Raw genomic sequence first — 16,967 nt, forward strand, 5'->3', positions numbered from 1 at the left:
AGGTCCAGTACTAATTATCATCCCTATTAAATATCTCTTAAAAGAAGACTATATTTTTTCTTCCTTAATCATATTGGGAGCAAAATCATGTATATATATAAACTAAAGTAAAATTATTTTTTAATTGTTATGTTACTCTATTGTAATGAAAAACATATTTTTTCAGCCATCTTTATTTATGAATAATTTATATAATTAAAATTCACTACATGATAGTTTTAAATGCAACAAAGTATATGTAAGAAATTAATATTTAAAAATAAATATTTTATTTAAGATTTTAAGAGAGAAATTATAGATATATCTGGCATTTGAATTAAGTTATCCATCCATTTATATATAGTTAAACAAAAGAGAATAAACAAAAAAATCAGAGAAGTTCGTGAATAATGGGCTTATATTTGTGAAAAGCTATATTTTTACTACAGGCCCAAAAGGACTGAGGATTCTATTTTTTGACGAGGATGATAAATAATTAAATATGTAGAGTAACACAAAAATTTGTCTACAAGGAAGTAAATAATTAAATTCGTCCTTTGATTCACTTCATCAGTTCATTGTGTTCTACAATACTAAACGAAAAACTCAAATTGTACGTTTCACATATTTAAATTTTAAATTCATATTTACACCTTATTATCAATAAGTACACATGTAAATATTATGAAATTCAGATACATAGAAAAAACTATGCAGCGCAAGGGATTGGACACCAATAATAAATGAAATTTGCTACAGTAGGTTGTGGTTAATATTTATGTGTTATTAGTATAAAGATCATATACAATTAATATATTATCATTCATTCATTTTGAAGTATTAATAATAATTAAAAATAAATGATAAATTGTAGATTAATAATGTATAAAACTATTCCACTGAACGTATCTACATTTTTTCTCATAAAATATGGCAGGTAATCTATATGAAAAAATAAACTAAAGTGACTGGTTTTAAATACTTTTTACTGCATTCAGGACGCTTATATGTAGAACACGCTAAAGATACAGGTTTTAATTTTTAGTTATTTGCATTATTATATCAAGATTAAATCTCTTTTAAAACAAATTATTTAACTAAAATTAAACCTAAATACATAAAGTTACAATCAAACTATAATATGAATTAGTTACTTACTAGGAGACAGATAGGTAAGTAACTAATTCAAACTATAATATGAATTAGTTACTTACCTAAAGAGTAAGGATACTTACTAAAAAACTATAATCTTAAATGAGTATACATCCTCTCCATTAATGGAGAAATAAGTCCTTGAAAAACTAACAAAAATCTAACAGTAATAATACATTTCTCCTTTTAAGTGTAATAAAATAATATTCCTATTATTCAAAACACAAGTAAATTAAAATATTTATCTCTCTATTAACAGAGAATTCTATTTATCTCAATTACTGTTTGAAAATAAGATTACAAATTCGTAGAAAAGATTACTTATGAATGCATAATGACTGATATTACTAGATACTAGGCAGTAGTAGAAATGAAAGACAAAAAACCGGAAAAAGAATGAAGATGCAAGAAAAAACCTCGATTTTTTTTTTCCACGGGCATGCACTTTTGAATATATATTTACTTTCACTGCATATGGTCAATATAAAAATCATCAAAATTAATTATTATGAACCGAAATTGGTAACTCTTTCATCTACATTCAAGTTGTTTGTTACAGATCATAGCGCATAGAGAGTAGTAGCAACTAGCAACTCACTAGGATCCACAACTTCAATGAGGGTTGAAGGAACGCATAAGGAGCATTTAACTAATATTCACCCATTCACAATCATCTCCATCAGTAATTTATTACAAGTTTCTATTGGCCTTGGTAATTAGGCATCAATGCATACAATCATTTTGGGACAAGAATCTTCTGTCTCAAAACATGTCCCAAACCAATAATGTTATATCATATCAGTTAAAAAATTAAATATTAATAACTTTATCAATTTTTTCTTCATTATGATTGGTTAGGGACAAGCTTCGAGGCATACTTGTTGAAAGACTAATGAAATAGTTAGTTAGGTTGATAGTTAGAAGTTTCTATTTTTGTTAGGTGGTTAATGTTAGTTAGCCAAATATGGAAATTTGTATAATATGCTTGTGTGATGAATGAAAATATCATACATTCTCCAACTAATTTCCTCTCTGATTTCTCTCCCACGACTCACTCTCATTCATTGCCTTATTCACTTTTCTGTTCTAACATTTTAGTATCAGAGCTACAAAGAAAGATCCAACAAATTTTGCTGCAATCATGGCTCAAATAGCTGGGAATTATGTAACGAATCTGTCTGTGTTAGATGGCAAGAATTGGACAAGGTGGAACATTCAAATGAAAGCCATCTTTGGCTATCAATATGTAGCTAACATTGTTGAGGAATGACTACTAATCTTGGAAGAAAATGCTACTGAAGCACAAATGAATGCTCATAAACAGAACAAGAAAAGAGATTGTAAGGCAATCTGCCTTCTTCACCAAGCAGTGGACAATGTTCACTTTGAGAAGATTGTAGGATCTGCAATTGCAAAGGAAGCTTGGGATGTGTTGGAAAAACACTATGCTAGTGCTGGACAATTGAAGAAAATTCGTTTGCAAACAATGAGAAGACAATATGAGCTTATGCAGATGGAAGAAAATGAAAGAATGGCTTACTTCTTCACAAGAATCATAACTCACACAAATGCAATGAAGTCTTGTGGTGAAAAGATGGAGGATGCTGCAATTTTGTGAACAGTGACCCCCAAGTTCGACCATGTAGTGGTAGCCATTGAAGAATCAGGCAAAATTGAGAAGATGAAGATTGAAGAACTTCAAGGATCCCTTGAAGCTTATGAATAGAGGATAAATGAGAGAATGGTTGACAAACCTTCACATCAAACACAAACAAGAGCAATGAAAGGAAGCCTCTATGTGAAGAATTTCAGCAAGAATCAAGGGAAATGGTCAGATTCGAAAAGAGACTCAATGAGACTGGTTGATCAACAAGAACAGTCCAATAGAAGGAGTAACAACAAACAGTCAAAAGGTTGGAAAAGAAGAATTGACAAAAGGAAGGTAAGATGCTTCAATTGTGATAAACTAGGTCACTTCTCCTCTGAGTGCTATGCACCAAACAAAAACAAGTATCAAGGAAAACAAGATCCCGAGGCAAACCTTGTTAAAGAGGAGAATGAAAGGTCTGATGATGACAACCAATAGTATGAAGAATGAAACAAATACTTGGTATCTTGATTCAGGATGATCTAACCATATGATTGGGCAGAAGGATTGGCTGATAAACTTTGATACAACCAGAAGAAGCAAGGTGAAATTTGCAGACAATAGGGTGGTGATAGCAGAAGGCACAAGAGACATCCATTTGAGATTGCAAGATGACAAGAAAGCCTTAATTACTTATGTGTTATTTGTACCTAATATGAAAACAAACCTCATCAGCATAGGCCAACTACATAAAAATGGACTGAGTATGCAGTTGCATAATGGTTGGATGGTGATCTATGACAACTTGAAAAGAAGAGTCATCAATGCACCCGTGTCAAACAACAGAACATTCCAAGTAAAGCTAGGAACAACAAACTAATGCCTGAAAGCAGAGATCAATGAAGATGAGTCATGGCTTTGGCACCTGAGGTATGGACATCTTAATTTCAAAGACCTTAAATTGCTAAACAAAAGAAACTTGGTCACTGGATTGCCTGAAATTAAGACTCAATTGCCAACATGTGATAGCTGCATAACTAGTAAACAAACCAGAACCTCTTTTAGCAACCATACTCAAGGAAGGGCTAATGACCTGTTGCATATAGTCTACTCAGATGTGTGTGGTCCCTTTGAAGTTCCACTACTAGGAGGAAACAAATACTTTGTCTTCTTCATTGATGACTTTAGTAGAAAAATGTGGATATACCTCATTAAAGCCAAAAGTGAAGTGTTTGAAAATCTGACGAGGTTTAAAGCAATGACTGAAAAATAATCAGGAAAGAACATGAAGATTATCATAACTGATGGAGGAGGAGAATTCACATCAAGAGAAATTGAGAACTTTTGCTTAGACCAGTGTATTGTTCATGAGGTGACAACTCCATACGCACCTCAACACAATGGAGTTGCTGAAAGAAGGAACATGATTATGATGAATATGGTTAGGTGTATGCTCAAGTGCAAGTGACTACCTCATTACTTATGGGGTGAAGCAGTCTCTACAACTATCTATGTACTAAACAGATGTCCAACTCGGAGCCTGAATGATCAAGTTCCTGAAGAAGTTTGAACAGGGAAAAGACCATTAGTGAAGCATCTGAAGGTGTTTGGCTCAATGTGTTATAAGCACATACCAGATCAGATTAGAAAAAAGTTGGATGATAAAAGTGAACATGTGATATTTGTTGGATATCATCCAACAAGATCATACAAGCTTTTGAATCCTAAAACAAATCAAGTAGTGTTTAGCAGAGATGTTCACTTTGAGGAAATGAGCTCCTGGACAGATCTTCTTAAAAGAATTTAGCAGAAGAAGACAATCTCACTGGTTCTAACACCAGACGAACATGAATTCCTAGATGAAGTTAATCTTACTCCAAGACAAATCATTACCGATGTTGCTGCAACTAGACCCACAAGAATAAGGAAACCACCAATGAGGCTTAGTGAGTATGAACTCTTCCCCGATGATGCAATCACTGAAGAAGGAGATCTAATCTAACTGGTACTAATGAGAGAAACTGAACCAATCACTTTCCAACAAGCCATGGAGGAAGTTGTTTGGCTCAGTACAATGCAGGAAGAACTTCTTGCTATTGAGAGGAATGATACATGGGAAGTAGCCAACTTGTCAGAAGGAAAGCAACTTATACCAGTAAAATGAGTATATAAGGTTAAGTTAAGACCATATGGAAGCATCTTAAAGTACAAGGCAAGATTAGTTGCTAAGGGTTTTATGCAAAAGGAGGGATTTGACTACACAAATGTCTTTGCACCTGTAGCAAGATTTGAAACAATGAGGTTAATTGTGGCACTAGCAAACTAGTTTGGATGAAAATTATGGCAGCTTGATGTTAAGAGTGCATTCCTTAATGGACCTCTTGAAGAAGTAGTATACATTACTCAACCCCTTGGCTTTGAAGTAACTGAATATAGAACCAAAGTGTTGGAATTGAATAAAGCTCTCTATGGCTTGAAATAAGCTCCAAGAGCTTGGAGCAAAAGGATTGACTCCTTTCTGAAATCCATTTGCTTCATTAAATGCAAAGTTGAACATGGTGTTTATGTGAACCTAATAACTCCAGGAGAAACAATTCTACTATGCTTATATGTGGATGACTTAGTTATCATAGGAAACAGTGAAGCTGAGATTTTGAAGTTAAAAGAAGAGCTCAAATCTGAGTTTGAGATGATAGACTTGGGTGAACTTGCTTATTTTCTGGGATTAGAGTTTCTGAAAACTAAGACAGGAATGGTAATGTATCAAGGAAAATACATTGCAAATATATTGAAGAGATTTCACATGAGTGATTGTAAACTAGTGACAGTACCAATTGAAGGGAAGTTGGGATTGAATGATGCTGAAATAGAAAATCCAACTGGTCCAACTCTATACAGGCAGATTGTAGGTTGTCTTAGGTTTATATGCCATAGTAGACCTGAAATAGGCTATGGTGTAGGAGTGATCAACATGCATATGGCTAATCCAAAGCTGTCACATATGATTGTAGCCAAGAGGATATTGAGATACTTAAAAGGAACTCTGCACTTTGGCATCCTGTTCCCGAATCAGAGAGCAAAAACTGAGTCATGTTTTGTTGGCTATTCAGACTCAGATTGGTGTGGTGATAAAGAGGATAGAAAGAGCACTTCTGGGTATGTGTTCTTCATCTTTGATGCCCCTATATCTTGGAGTTCCAAGAAACAAGATGTAGTGGTTATTTCCACTTGTGAAGCAGAGTACATTGCAGCCTGCAATGCTGCATGCCAAGGCTTGTGGTTAACATCTCTGATATCAGAATTAAAGTGTGGTGAAATTGGTAAGTTTGAGTTAAGAGTGGACAACAAATCAACTATAAATCTAGCCAAGAATCCGGTCAGTCATGAAAGGTACAAGCATATTGAGACAAAGTTTCACTTCCTAAGAGATCAAGTTGAAAAAGAGAATGTGAAGTTGATTCATTGTGCCACAAAAAACCAGATTGCTGATGTATTGACAAAAAGGCTTGAAGTTTGTAAGGTTTAAGAAGTTAAGGGATATGTTGAATGTATATAGCATCAAACAGAATTGAGAACTCCTAGTTGTGTGATTGTATTTGTTGAATTGTAACTCTTTTATTAAGGAAGAGTGTTGAAAGACTAATCAAATAGTTAGTTAGGTTGGTAGTTAGAAGTTTTGATTATTGTTAGGTGATTAATGTTAGTTGGCCAAATATGGAAACTTGTATAAATGGACTTGTGATGATGAATGAAAATATCATACATTCTCCAATCATTCTCCAACTAATTTCCTCTCTGATTTCTCTCTCACGACTCACTCTCATTCATTGCATTCTTCACTGTTCTATTCTAACAATACTTGGGGATAGCAAATCCTCATCCATCATTTTGAACTTTAGCATTTTAGCCTTTATTGGCAAATGAATGAATCTGAATATATGGACCAGGATATCCATCTAGAACAAAATCATCTGTGCAAGACAATTTTGTTTCTGTCTTTAGCCAATCAAACTTCACAAAATAATATAAAAAATGTTAATTTCTATTTTTATGATTTTACTTTTTAATTATGTAACATTTTTAATTAAACTAGGACGAACCCAAGATAAGAATGAGAGGACACTTTTAAATGATCAGGTGTGAATGTTCTTATAAAATAAAGGGAAAAGTTCACAAAATTCCCTTAAACTTTATGTCTTTTGCAAGTAGATAACATAAACTATTTTTTCGTCCTAATTACTCCTTAAACTTTAAATATTGATAAAATTGGTCTCTACATATATATATATATAATATTAAATTACTAACAAAGAAATTAGAATTACCACATTAGATAGTTGAGATAAATCTAATAGATATGTACACAAACAAACTCTTTTGAAGGATTTTCTTGATAAGTATGAATTAGCACTCCACAAGAAACACAAGGAAAAATCTAATGCAGATATTGAATCAAGAAATTCAAACTCATCACTAAAGACTACATGTTCTTTCAAATTGTAGTTGTCTACAATGTACACTAGAGAAATATTCATGAAGTTCCAATAAGAAGTAGAAGAAATGTATTCTTGTTATGGTACAATAAAACTAATGGTCCAGTCTTAATTTTCTTGGTCGAGCATGTTTTGAAAGAGAGAAAGAAGACTCCATATGTTAATTCAAATTATTTGTTAGTAATTTAAAATTGTATAAATGTAGGAACCAATTTCAACATTAGTTAAAGTATAATGAATAATTAGGAAAAAAATAATAGTTTAAACTATCTATTTGTAAAACATATAAAGTTTACGGGTGTTTATGAACTTTTCCTTAAAATAAAACGTTCATGATTGAAAGAAGCTATGAAGTTCAAAACGAATTTGAGGGCTTTTTTTGTAACGGAAAGTAAACCCTAGCTCTCTCAGGTTTCTTTTAGGACTACAGGAGTTACACCCCAATACAGTATCATTCTCTTAATATATTGCAGATCTGAGAAACCATACCCCACATGTGAGAATAATGTAATCAAAGTTCATATAATGATATTGTATTTCCGAAGTTGTGTTTACTTTACAAATTGCAGAGTAAATCTAATCACAAAACAAGATGATGGTTGTCAATTCTTGGAGTTTCAATCTGTGATTGAGAGAATCCAGTCTGGAAGGAAGAACTCTGAGAGAATAGTAACAAACTCAAACACCTCTTCAATAGTGTATAGAAGGGGAGTAGCATTGAAAAAATAAATTTGAAAGAAAGAGTGGGGTAGAGAACAACAATGAAAGTATAGAATGGGATTGAAAGAAAAAAAAGGAATGTAAATGTGAAAACGATATTATAATTGTCTGAATAGTTACGAGGGTGATGTGTAACTTTATTTGGCTTGACAGAAGTTGATTGGTTGGAACAAGAATACGGACAGGGTTTGGGATTGAGGATCTTCGTTCGAACATATATAAGACAAAAAGTGAGGGATAGGCATAATTTCATTAGTTCCGAGAGTAAGATGTAAACTTGTGTTGTTCACATAATGCAACTCTATACAAAATTACCTGTAAACTTAAATTTATAATCCTTTCTTTTGCATTCAATTTGCTTGCCTCGAATCATCATTATACTCTATAGGAATATTAAGAATCATAGCATCCAAAGCCTAACAAGTAGCAATTCACCCATATTCACAGCTTAATTGAGGGAACTGTCAAGGGAATTTCACTACCAAACCTGATATTCTCAGCCATTAACAACCATCTCCATTAGTATGTCATTCCAATAGTCTATTGGCCCGGGTAAGCACCAATGCAGACAATCATTTTGAACTTTCGCATTCTTACCTTTCTCGGCAAATGGATGGAACTCCCTATATGGACCAGGATGTCCATCCGGTCTCAAAAGAGAAAGTGGTGCTAAATCGACAAGTTTAAGATTTACCCCACTTCTTGAAGCTTTAGCAGCTGCCTTTCTAAACTCCTCCAACTCGATATCGCGAAGCATCTTGTTCAAATACTTCATTTCGATCTCGCCTTCCGTAACTGGTGCTTTTCTATTGCAGGTTCCCCCACTAAACCATTCACCGTTTTCAAAATGATCAGGAGTGAATGTCCTGAAAAATATTGAGCCCTTGTGATTGGAAGACGCTATGAAGTTCAGCACGAACTTCAGGGCTTTCCTGTAAGCGAAGTTAAATCCCAGCTCTGTCAGGTTCTTTTTATTACAGTAGTGGCATCCCAATATGGTGTCATTCTCATAGTAGATTGCAGATTTGAGAAACCATTTCCCACATGAAATAATAATATAATCAAAGTTCAGGAACTGATCCTTCCATTTACTATCCAATTTGTCGAGATATAGTTCAACTTCAGAACTTGAAACACCATTAAAGTCTTCAAAAATAGCAGCTTCCACAAGGAATGGTGACCAAATAACTGAAATATTGAAGTTGTATGAGGGGAAGTGCCAGCTTTTGGACTTATACTCCTCGTCGTGGTAGACCAATACAGGTTGTTCCACCTGCAGGACAAAATAGTTCAAGTAAGTATCCACTTCTCTTCCAATGATTCCTAAATGTAGCAACCATATATAGATCATCATAATTTCTAAAATACATTATCCTCCATCATGTTGTGATAAGATTTTGTATTTGTGATAGCTAAACTTTATAAGAAAACAAATCAAGTGATGAACACAATCTCAATTTTTCATAATCTGAAATAACTCCACATCTTCCAAGGCTCGTACCTTAAATTTTACTTACTACTAGAGGAGGCAGTTAGAATTTGCCAAATCATAACAAGAATTGTGCATAGCTTGTGACTAAGTAAAATTTTATTTAACAAATAATTTTGTAATTGAACATGATTCAACAGACGGTCCAAACAGGTGGTCCATCTGTCACAAGCTATCAATATGCATTCAATCAATTAGAACCTAAAATTAATGCTATAAGTGATGTACATGTAAACCTGAAGTTGATAAAATAATGAAGAGATGAGTTTATAAAAGAACAAGAAAAAGAAAGGACAGCGAGACCGGAGAACGGTTGCCCTGGGAAATTATTCTTACAAGTAAAGATTTTAGAATAAATAAGCAGTGAATAGTTCTGCATGAACGAAACAGAAGCCAAAGATGGCAAATGTTATGGCCTTGGGCCATAAGTAGGCTAGTAGCAGCTATATCTGCATGCAATTCTTTTAAATTATCTATTAAGTAGCTCCAGCTTGTTCATGTCAATATCCATCATTATCATCGGAATCTTAATCCTTTTAACTGTGCTACTTTGAATACAGAAATTTTCAACTTTTACTAGTCCATTCTTTACATTTTTTGGCATCTTCTATAGTCATTCCAATACAAGTTCAAATCAATCATCTATCAATTAACCATCATTCCATCAAATCTTGTAAACTAAATCATTGCTGTTCTCAATTACTTAAGGGCTGATGAACAATGCCTTCAAATCTCGGAGCTCTTGTTACATATAAATATCTGTGCACCGTATCTATAGCTCATGCTAGATTCTGATGCAACTCAAGCAAGCACATAGTTAAGAAATAAAAAATTGGCTTTAATTAATTCTTCAAACATAGGCTGATGCTATAGTACTTGATAAATCTTTAATATTAATTACTGAGATCAACTCTATCACAATTTATTCAAACAAATGCAGCTAACAAAACAAAAACTTTCTCAGACACATTGCAACAGATTCTCGATTTTCTTGTTAAGAGGAACTTCCAACATTTGGTATTGGACCAAAAAAGAAGATGCGGTCCAATGCATACTCATAAAAACACATGTACAACAAGCAGCTACATGGATAAGAATTCTGAGCATGAAGAACAACAAACTAATGTATTCCCATCTCAACTGAGTAAGAAGAATCATTGCTATTCAATTAACATATTTTCAAACTAAGATCCAATAAATGCTTTCATTAAAGTGTTGATGACAAGCAGTAGCCTTAATTACTGAAAAGCAATCAACGAAAACGTGAATACAATAATAACCATTTGACACAGACAAACTACAAACACATGAGCATGCACATTCGCCTTAGTTAAAAGCATCACCTTTTGGTCAATGTTTTATGGCTTTCTCCTTATGGTTAATTATGAGGTGTAGATTTATGAACAAACAGCTAAAATTCTATTTGACACTTCGAACAAATACATACCGTGGAAAGCATACACAACAGGGACTGCACATGGTTGCGGGATATGGAATCGCCAATCAGTGCCCATGCTTTATTGCGCATTTCATTCAGAAACTTAAATGGATCAAATGGAGGCAAATCACAGTCTCTTGGAGCCCATTTCCAATATAGAAACTCTTTGTCAGGTCTCCCATTTTTCAAGCAATTTTGAGGAGATTCAATGAGGTTGCAGCTTTCATTCGTATAAACTGGACCCACTGGATTAGGGACCCAATCCCCACTAAAGTAATCACATTTCTCTACATTTAAAAAAAATTAAACTAATTAACAATTTGTAACTTGAAAGCATGCATTTACATTCCTAAGGTTAATTATTAGTATCCAGAATCTGATCTATGTAACATAACTAATCAGCTTCATATGGTACAAGCTATAATCATGAAAAAAATGACAAAATTGATATTTTGGAGAGCAGATCTAAATATGTATGTATTAGTACATAAAAGAGTTAAAAATATAAACTTTCATATATTAAAAAGGGAAGAGACTCCTCTAAAGTGCACCAATCTAAACCATTAATAGTTGAGATCACGGTTACATAATTCTCTCATTAACCCTGTGTACCATGTACATAATTCATCCCACGGTCGATCACGTATTGATTTCGTCATAAAGAAGTTCCATAAAATTAATAAAGAAGTGACAAATGCATAACATAACCACCTAAACATGTAAATATGGTTGAGATCATTATGCTTCAATTAATTAATGTACATCAGAATTAAATAGAGAGCAGAATCTGGCTACTTACTTTTTGAGGGAGACACTTGATCTTCATTTTGAAAAACATGTTCTAAAACAGGTGCCAGTTGGGGAACTTGTTCTGAAAGTGTTGTTTGATTTTCAGTTACTTGTTGTGAAAAAACAAGTGGGTTTTGGGGTTCTGGGTCAGTGTTTGTTTTCTCAGCAAAAGGGTGTTCTAAATCTGGAGAAATTTCAGGGGACAGGGAAGGAAAGAAGACAAATTTGGAAGCTAGTCCAAATAAGAAAATGGTAAGAACCAAATTAAGGAGAAGATTCTTGTGATTGTAGCCAAATTTATGCTTCAAATAATCAATCCTCAGTGTCCTCATCTCTTTGGTTATCTTTCTCTCTCTCTCTCTCTCTCTCTCTCTCTCTATTTCAGTGGTGTTTGCTTCCACAAATCGGAACCAAGTGTAATTCAAATCTTAGATATCTTTGCTGCTCAGAAAGCCATTGAATAAGGATACTTGGTCTTTTTCAGCAAACAAATCTAAGACTTGCAAGACTCATACTTGAGACTTAAGTACATTAATGCTCCTAAGACTGTATATTTTTCTCAGTACTGGAATGAGAAATAAAATATTTTAATTGAAAATTTACTGAAAATTATAATCACCAATTTTTTTTTGTCACGTATTGTAACCTCATTCAATCTTTGACTACACAGTACTTGACATAATAACGTCCATATTTTTTCACCTGGTGAACTTTGCTTGTGTTGTTTAATGGTTGGTCAGATGATCTGATCTAGTGCCCGATTGAGGTAACTTTCTCCTGAGTTTAGTTGATACTGAGTTTGGATTTGCTTAGGAAGGTATTTGAAAAGGTTCTCCGACAATCGATCAAATCAGTATGAGACTTAGAGGAAATATTAAAGAACAAATGAGAGTAAATGAAAGTAATAAATGAGTGAGTTAATGAATAAATGAATGAGATAGATATATTTTCTGTATGGGACACCCCTGTTTATAGTAAATGAAATGGGTAACGTGACATTTGTCCACTAGTTGATGGTAATTGGTAGCAGGTATCATAGGCGTATTGTTTCTGCCATATAGTAGGTTTGCTCCTGACCGTACTGTCAGATAGATAGGCTGGATCTGCAAGCGGCGTTATAGTGTCTAGCTGGTAATGCTTTAAATGAAGTGTCAGGCGTAATTATAAGGCTTACGGGAGAGTGACGTAAACACCCAAGTTGTGTTTGCTTGGCCTCTGGTTGGTCGAAAAGGATCTATCCTAGACAGACAATGTATATTGGGATGAAACACTTTGTTTAATAATCATTAATTTATACTAAAAGACAAGATTCTCCCCAATTATCCCAATTAATTATAAGACCATTCAACTAAAAAATGAAAATGACTACACATGATTAAATTTCTGATGTAGATGTAGAAAAAACACACTTAATTTAGAAAGTTTTTGCTTGGGCGTGTCACATATTTGATATATAAGTCTTTTGTCGATTGCGTAGGTGGATCCTTTTAACCTTTTTAAAAATATAATAGTGAGGACGTTTCAGATAAATTAAATGATTTCTTATTTTATTCTCCAAATATCACAAGGAGTTGTGAAGTATTCTGCTATTTTTTATTTTATATCTCTAATTCTTCCCGGCTAAATAATTTGGTGCATCAAAATATTCTTCTATATTAATTTAGTCGTTGAAGATTTAGAAATTACAAATTTATCTTCACAAATTTTAAATTTGAATTAAATTAGTTGTCAAATTAGCCCTTCAACTCAACTTCACATGTTTAAGGACAAATTTAGAATGTTTAGGGACAAACTTTAATTTTTAATTCTTGATAGACTAAATTATGAGGGACTGAATTGGACGTTTGCTACTTTTTGTTTTAATGGACCAAGTATTATAAAAAAAAATCTGTGTGAAATTAATCTTGTTCAAAGTACTAATCAAAATACAATTAGTACCTAATAGCGTAAGATAATTATATACGTTCCATTCTTCATAGTATTCTCCGGTTAGTGAAAGATTAATTCTTATACCCATATGCCTTATTAGGGATACCTTCAATAATATTTTTACATATACGTAAATCTTAAGATAGAATGTAATATTTCATGCTGAAGTGACTAAACCAAAAATTTGAAAAAATATGCATTGTTGTGCATATCTCTCATTTTTTAAACTATAAAATTAGGTTTAATGGTAAAAATATTTTTTACTTGCCAGTATGTAGATCAATTATTGGTGGTTGTTGTTCTACTTTACTACGGTAGTTGAGTCTATGAAAACGTAGTTATTCTTGGTAGGGAGACCTTTGCTGCATATAATGGTCTTATGTTGATCGAGAGGGATTAACTCCATCTAGTGTAGGATAACTATTGTTCAAGAAAGAATGTTTCCAAAATGAATAGCCTTAAAAAATATAGAAAAATAAATGTGTTGACGGTGTAAGAGTTTTATATGTTATCAGTTCACCATTCATTTTTAATCATTATTGATTTTTCAAGAAAGTAATACAAATAAATAATAGATGATATAGTTATTGATAATATATATAAATCTTTACATAAATAATGCATATAGGTTACACTTAAAAAATAAAGAAGTAAATAGTTTATCATGAACCATGTTTGATGGAAAATGCATCTTACAACAAACAAAAGGTCAATTTAATTGAGCATGATTTTGTTAGATCTTCAAGTATTATACAAGATCAAAAGTTAATGTTTAGTTTCTACTAAGAATATTTGTTGGAATGTACGATTGGGCAATCATAAAATGATTAATTTCTTATTATTAAGATTGACACAGAAAATGCATCATACACTTTGTTTAGAATAAAACTTCGATTATGAGTTTATAAAAAATAAGAGAACCCAAAACTCAGTTTCTTAGTTAAAAAATAGCAATAGATTAATTCTCTTACAAAAGCACTCTATAGATTGTTTTCTATATTATGATTGTGACATATGTTATTTCTAAGCTAATCACTAATATGAAGAGTGCAACATTGTAACAGATATTACGTATCTATAAGTATTTATAGTTTGATATATCATTTTTCTAACAGAATTAGAGTTTGGTTTATTTTTTAGAAGAATTTATAAGACTATAAACTGATGAGTCTGATTTTTTTAAAATTATTTTATTAAGTCTCTTAAAAAAACATATTTTTAGCTTATTTAAAGATAATTTAGCAATAAATTTTTAATTGAATTACTTATCCAAACACATCCTAACACATCCTAAATATATGAGAATACATCAGAGAAACTGAGAAACTATAAAAACAAAAATAATGCGTTGATTATCTGTTTATTCATTTATAAATTAGAAAGATTCTCTAAAATCATTTGTTTTTTAGCTTATTCTCATTATTATTTTTGTTTAAATCAAAGATATTAATTTTTTTAGGGGCACGACTGCATTTCTTAATAACTTTAACGTTGTACGATATATGCCTATATAATGAGACTTAACACTATTGTACTAACTCCGTTTAAGGGGTTGAAACATATCTTTCAAGGGTTCACCTATATTGTTTCATTCATTTGAGTTATTTTATGTGTCAGAAAATATAATTAACCAAAAAATATTTAATAATTATAATTTTAACTAAACTAATTTTTTTCTTATCTTCCAAGTAAGATAATATGTTGGCTAACTAAATGACCAAACTCAATTTAAGCCATCATAATACAATTACAATTAGGGACACCATGACTGCTCTTATTATCTTAATGGCTGATCAATGATTATTGATTAATGATCCACCAACAGCCACTTACCTAGATGAACTAGTTATCCTCACACCTAAAATGGTATCATAAGAGCAAATGTATAATTTCTGAAGCATATGTCTTAGGAATTTTATATTAATGAGGTCCAAAATATGAACAACTAATTTTCATTCCAAAAAATATTACTTTCATGGGAAATGTTTAAAGATGGAAAAGTAGAAAATATGAACCGTGTTTGGTTTCAAGAAATATTTTCTATTTCTATTTCCTATTTTTATTTTTAAGAAACAATTTTCATTTCCATGTTTTCATTTCCTGAAAATATGTTTGTTATTATCATTTTCATTTTCATAACTGTGCACCCTAAACTTTATAAACTAGGATAATTACTCTTGTAATGAATCCAATTCTAAATTTTAATCACTAAAGTAGTCAAACCAATGATTTTATAGAATGTCTACATATTTGATAATTACATTTTTTCTAATGTATTTTATGTCAATAATAAGTTGAACATTTTTAGTTGTTGGAATTGGTCATTTGATATTACAAAAGCGTGTGAAAAGTCATAATGAACATCATGCAGTTGCAGATGCTCTCCAAAAAAAGTAAAATTAAAATAAATTACTAACGTATAAGTGTTATACTATTTAATTAAGGTTGCAGTAACATCAAGAAGCGTCAATTTTCATCCAAAAATCATGATATTATCATAACCATCATCGAACTATCTCAACAATATCATAAGAGAGACGAAGAAAAGTTATTATGTTGAGAGATAAAGAAATAATTTTTATTATGAAGATGTGTGATAGTAAAGACAAGGGAGGCCCTCGTCAATTGATTTCAGCATTTTGTTGATTAGTGAAGAGAGTAATTGAAAATAATATTCCCCTTATTCCATATCTTTTGATGTTTAAGGTTATGCACATAGTTTCAAAAAATATTAAATTAAGTTAAACTTCAATAAAATTTGACTAAAATAGTCACATTTAATATACATAAAAAATTGGATTAAAAATGAAATGAAGAAACATGTGGAGAAAATATTAGTAATAAATAAGGGTATAATTGGAAAGTAAAATATAAATGTATATTGAGTTTTCAAAATATCAAAAGATTTGGAATAACATGAAAATGTTAAAACATCAAAAGATATAGATCGAATGGAGTAATAAAAGTCTTAAAATTTTCAATAAAATGTAATTGTCTTATTATTGAAAATATTTGAAATGATGTTTTTTCATTTTCAAAATTTACGGAAATGAAGCTCATGTTTTCAAAAATATGAAATGAAAACAACACAGCAAACATGTTTTCACCCCCATTTTCTGATTTCATTGAAAATGAAAACAGAAAATGGTCAAAACAAACACACCCTAAATGTATTCAATATTTTGAAATTTTGAAAATGTTGTAGTTTCCTGTATACGTTTAATCCTTAAACAGAAGCAATTTGGAGCTTCTCAATTTTTAGGGGATAAAAATGTCGTGTAAAATTGTCGGGACCAATCTCGAATACACCCACTGTAAGAACCGATCTCGAATACACCTACCACAATATGGCTACTAGTGTCACTTCTCGAAATTCACACAATATGACTA

At 31.9% G+C, this 16,967-nt stretch overlaps 2 protein-coding genes across 2 annotated transcripts; one reads left to right on the top strand and one right to left on the bottom strand.

Moving 5' to 3' along the window:
- On the top strand, positions 4,731–6,245 carry LOC109350471 (uncharacterized mitochondrial protein AtMg00810-like). Its single transcript, XM_019591705.1, has 3 exons — positions 4,731–4,874; positions 5,067–5,190; positions 5,305–6,245. Exons 1-3 carry the CDS (start codon positions 4,731–4,733, stop codon positions 6,243–6,245), a joined length of 1,209 nt encoding a protein of 402 aa, XP_019447250.1.
- LOC109349923 (protein trichome birefringence-like 23) lies at positions 8,390–12,201 on the bottom strand. The gene is made up of 3 exons (XM_019590992.1): positions 11,659–12,201; positions 10,869–11,146; positions 8,390–9,205 (listed from the first exon to the last, which is right to left on the bottom strand). The coding sequence occupies exons 1-3, from the start codon at positions 11,978–11,980 to the stop codon at positions 8,429–8,431; spliced, it is 1,377 nt and encodes a 458-aa protein (XP_019446537.1). The 5' UTR covers positions 11,981–12,201; the 3' UTR covers positions 8,390–8,428.

The sequence above is a fragment of the Lupinus angustifolius genome, chromosome LG06, assembly GCF_001865875.1.
Source record: "Lupinus angustifolius cultivar Tanjil chromosome LG06, LupAngTanjil_v1.0, whole genome shotgun sequence".
NCBI classification, from domain to species: Eukaryota; Viridiplantae; Streptophyta; class Magnoliopsida; order Fabales; family Fabaceae; genus Lupinus; species Lupinus angustifolius.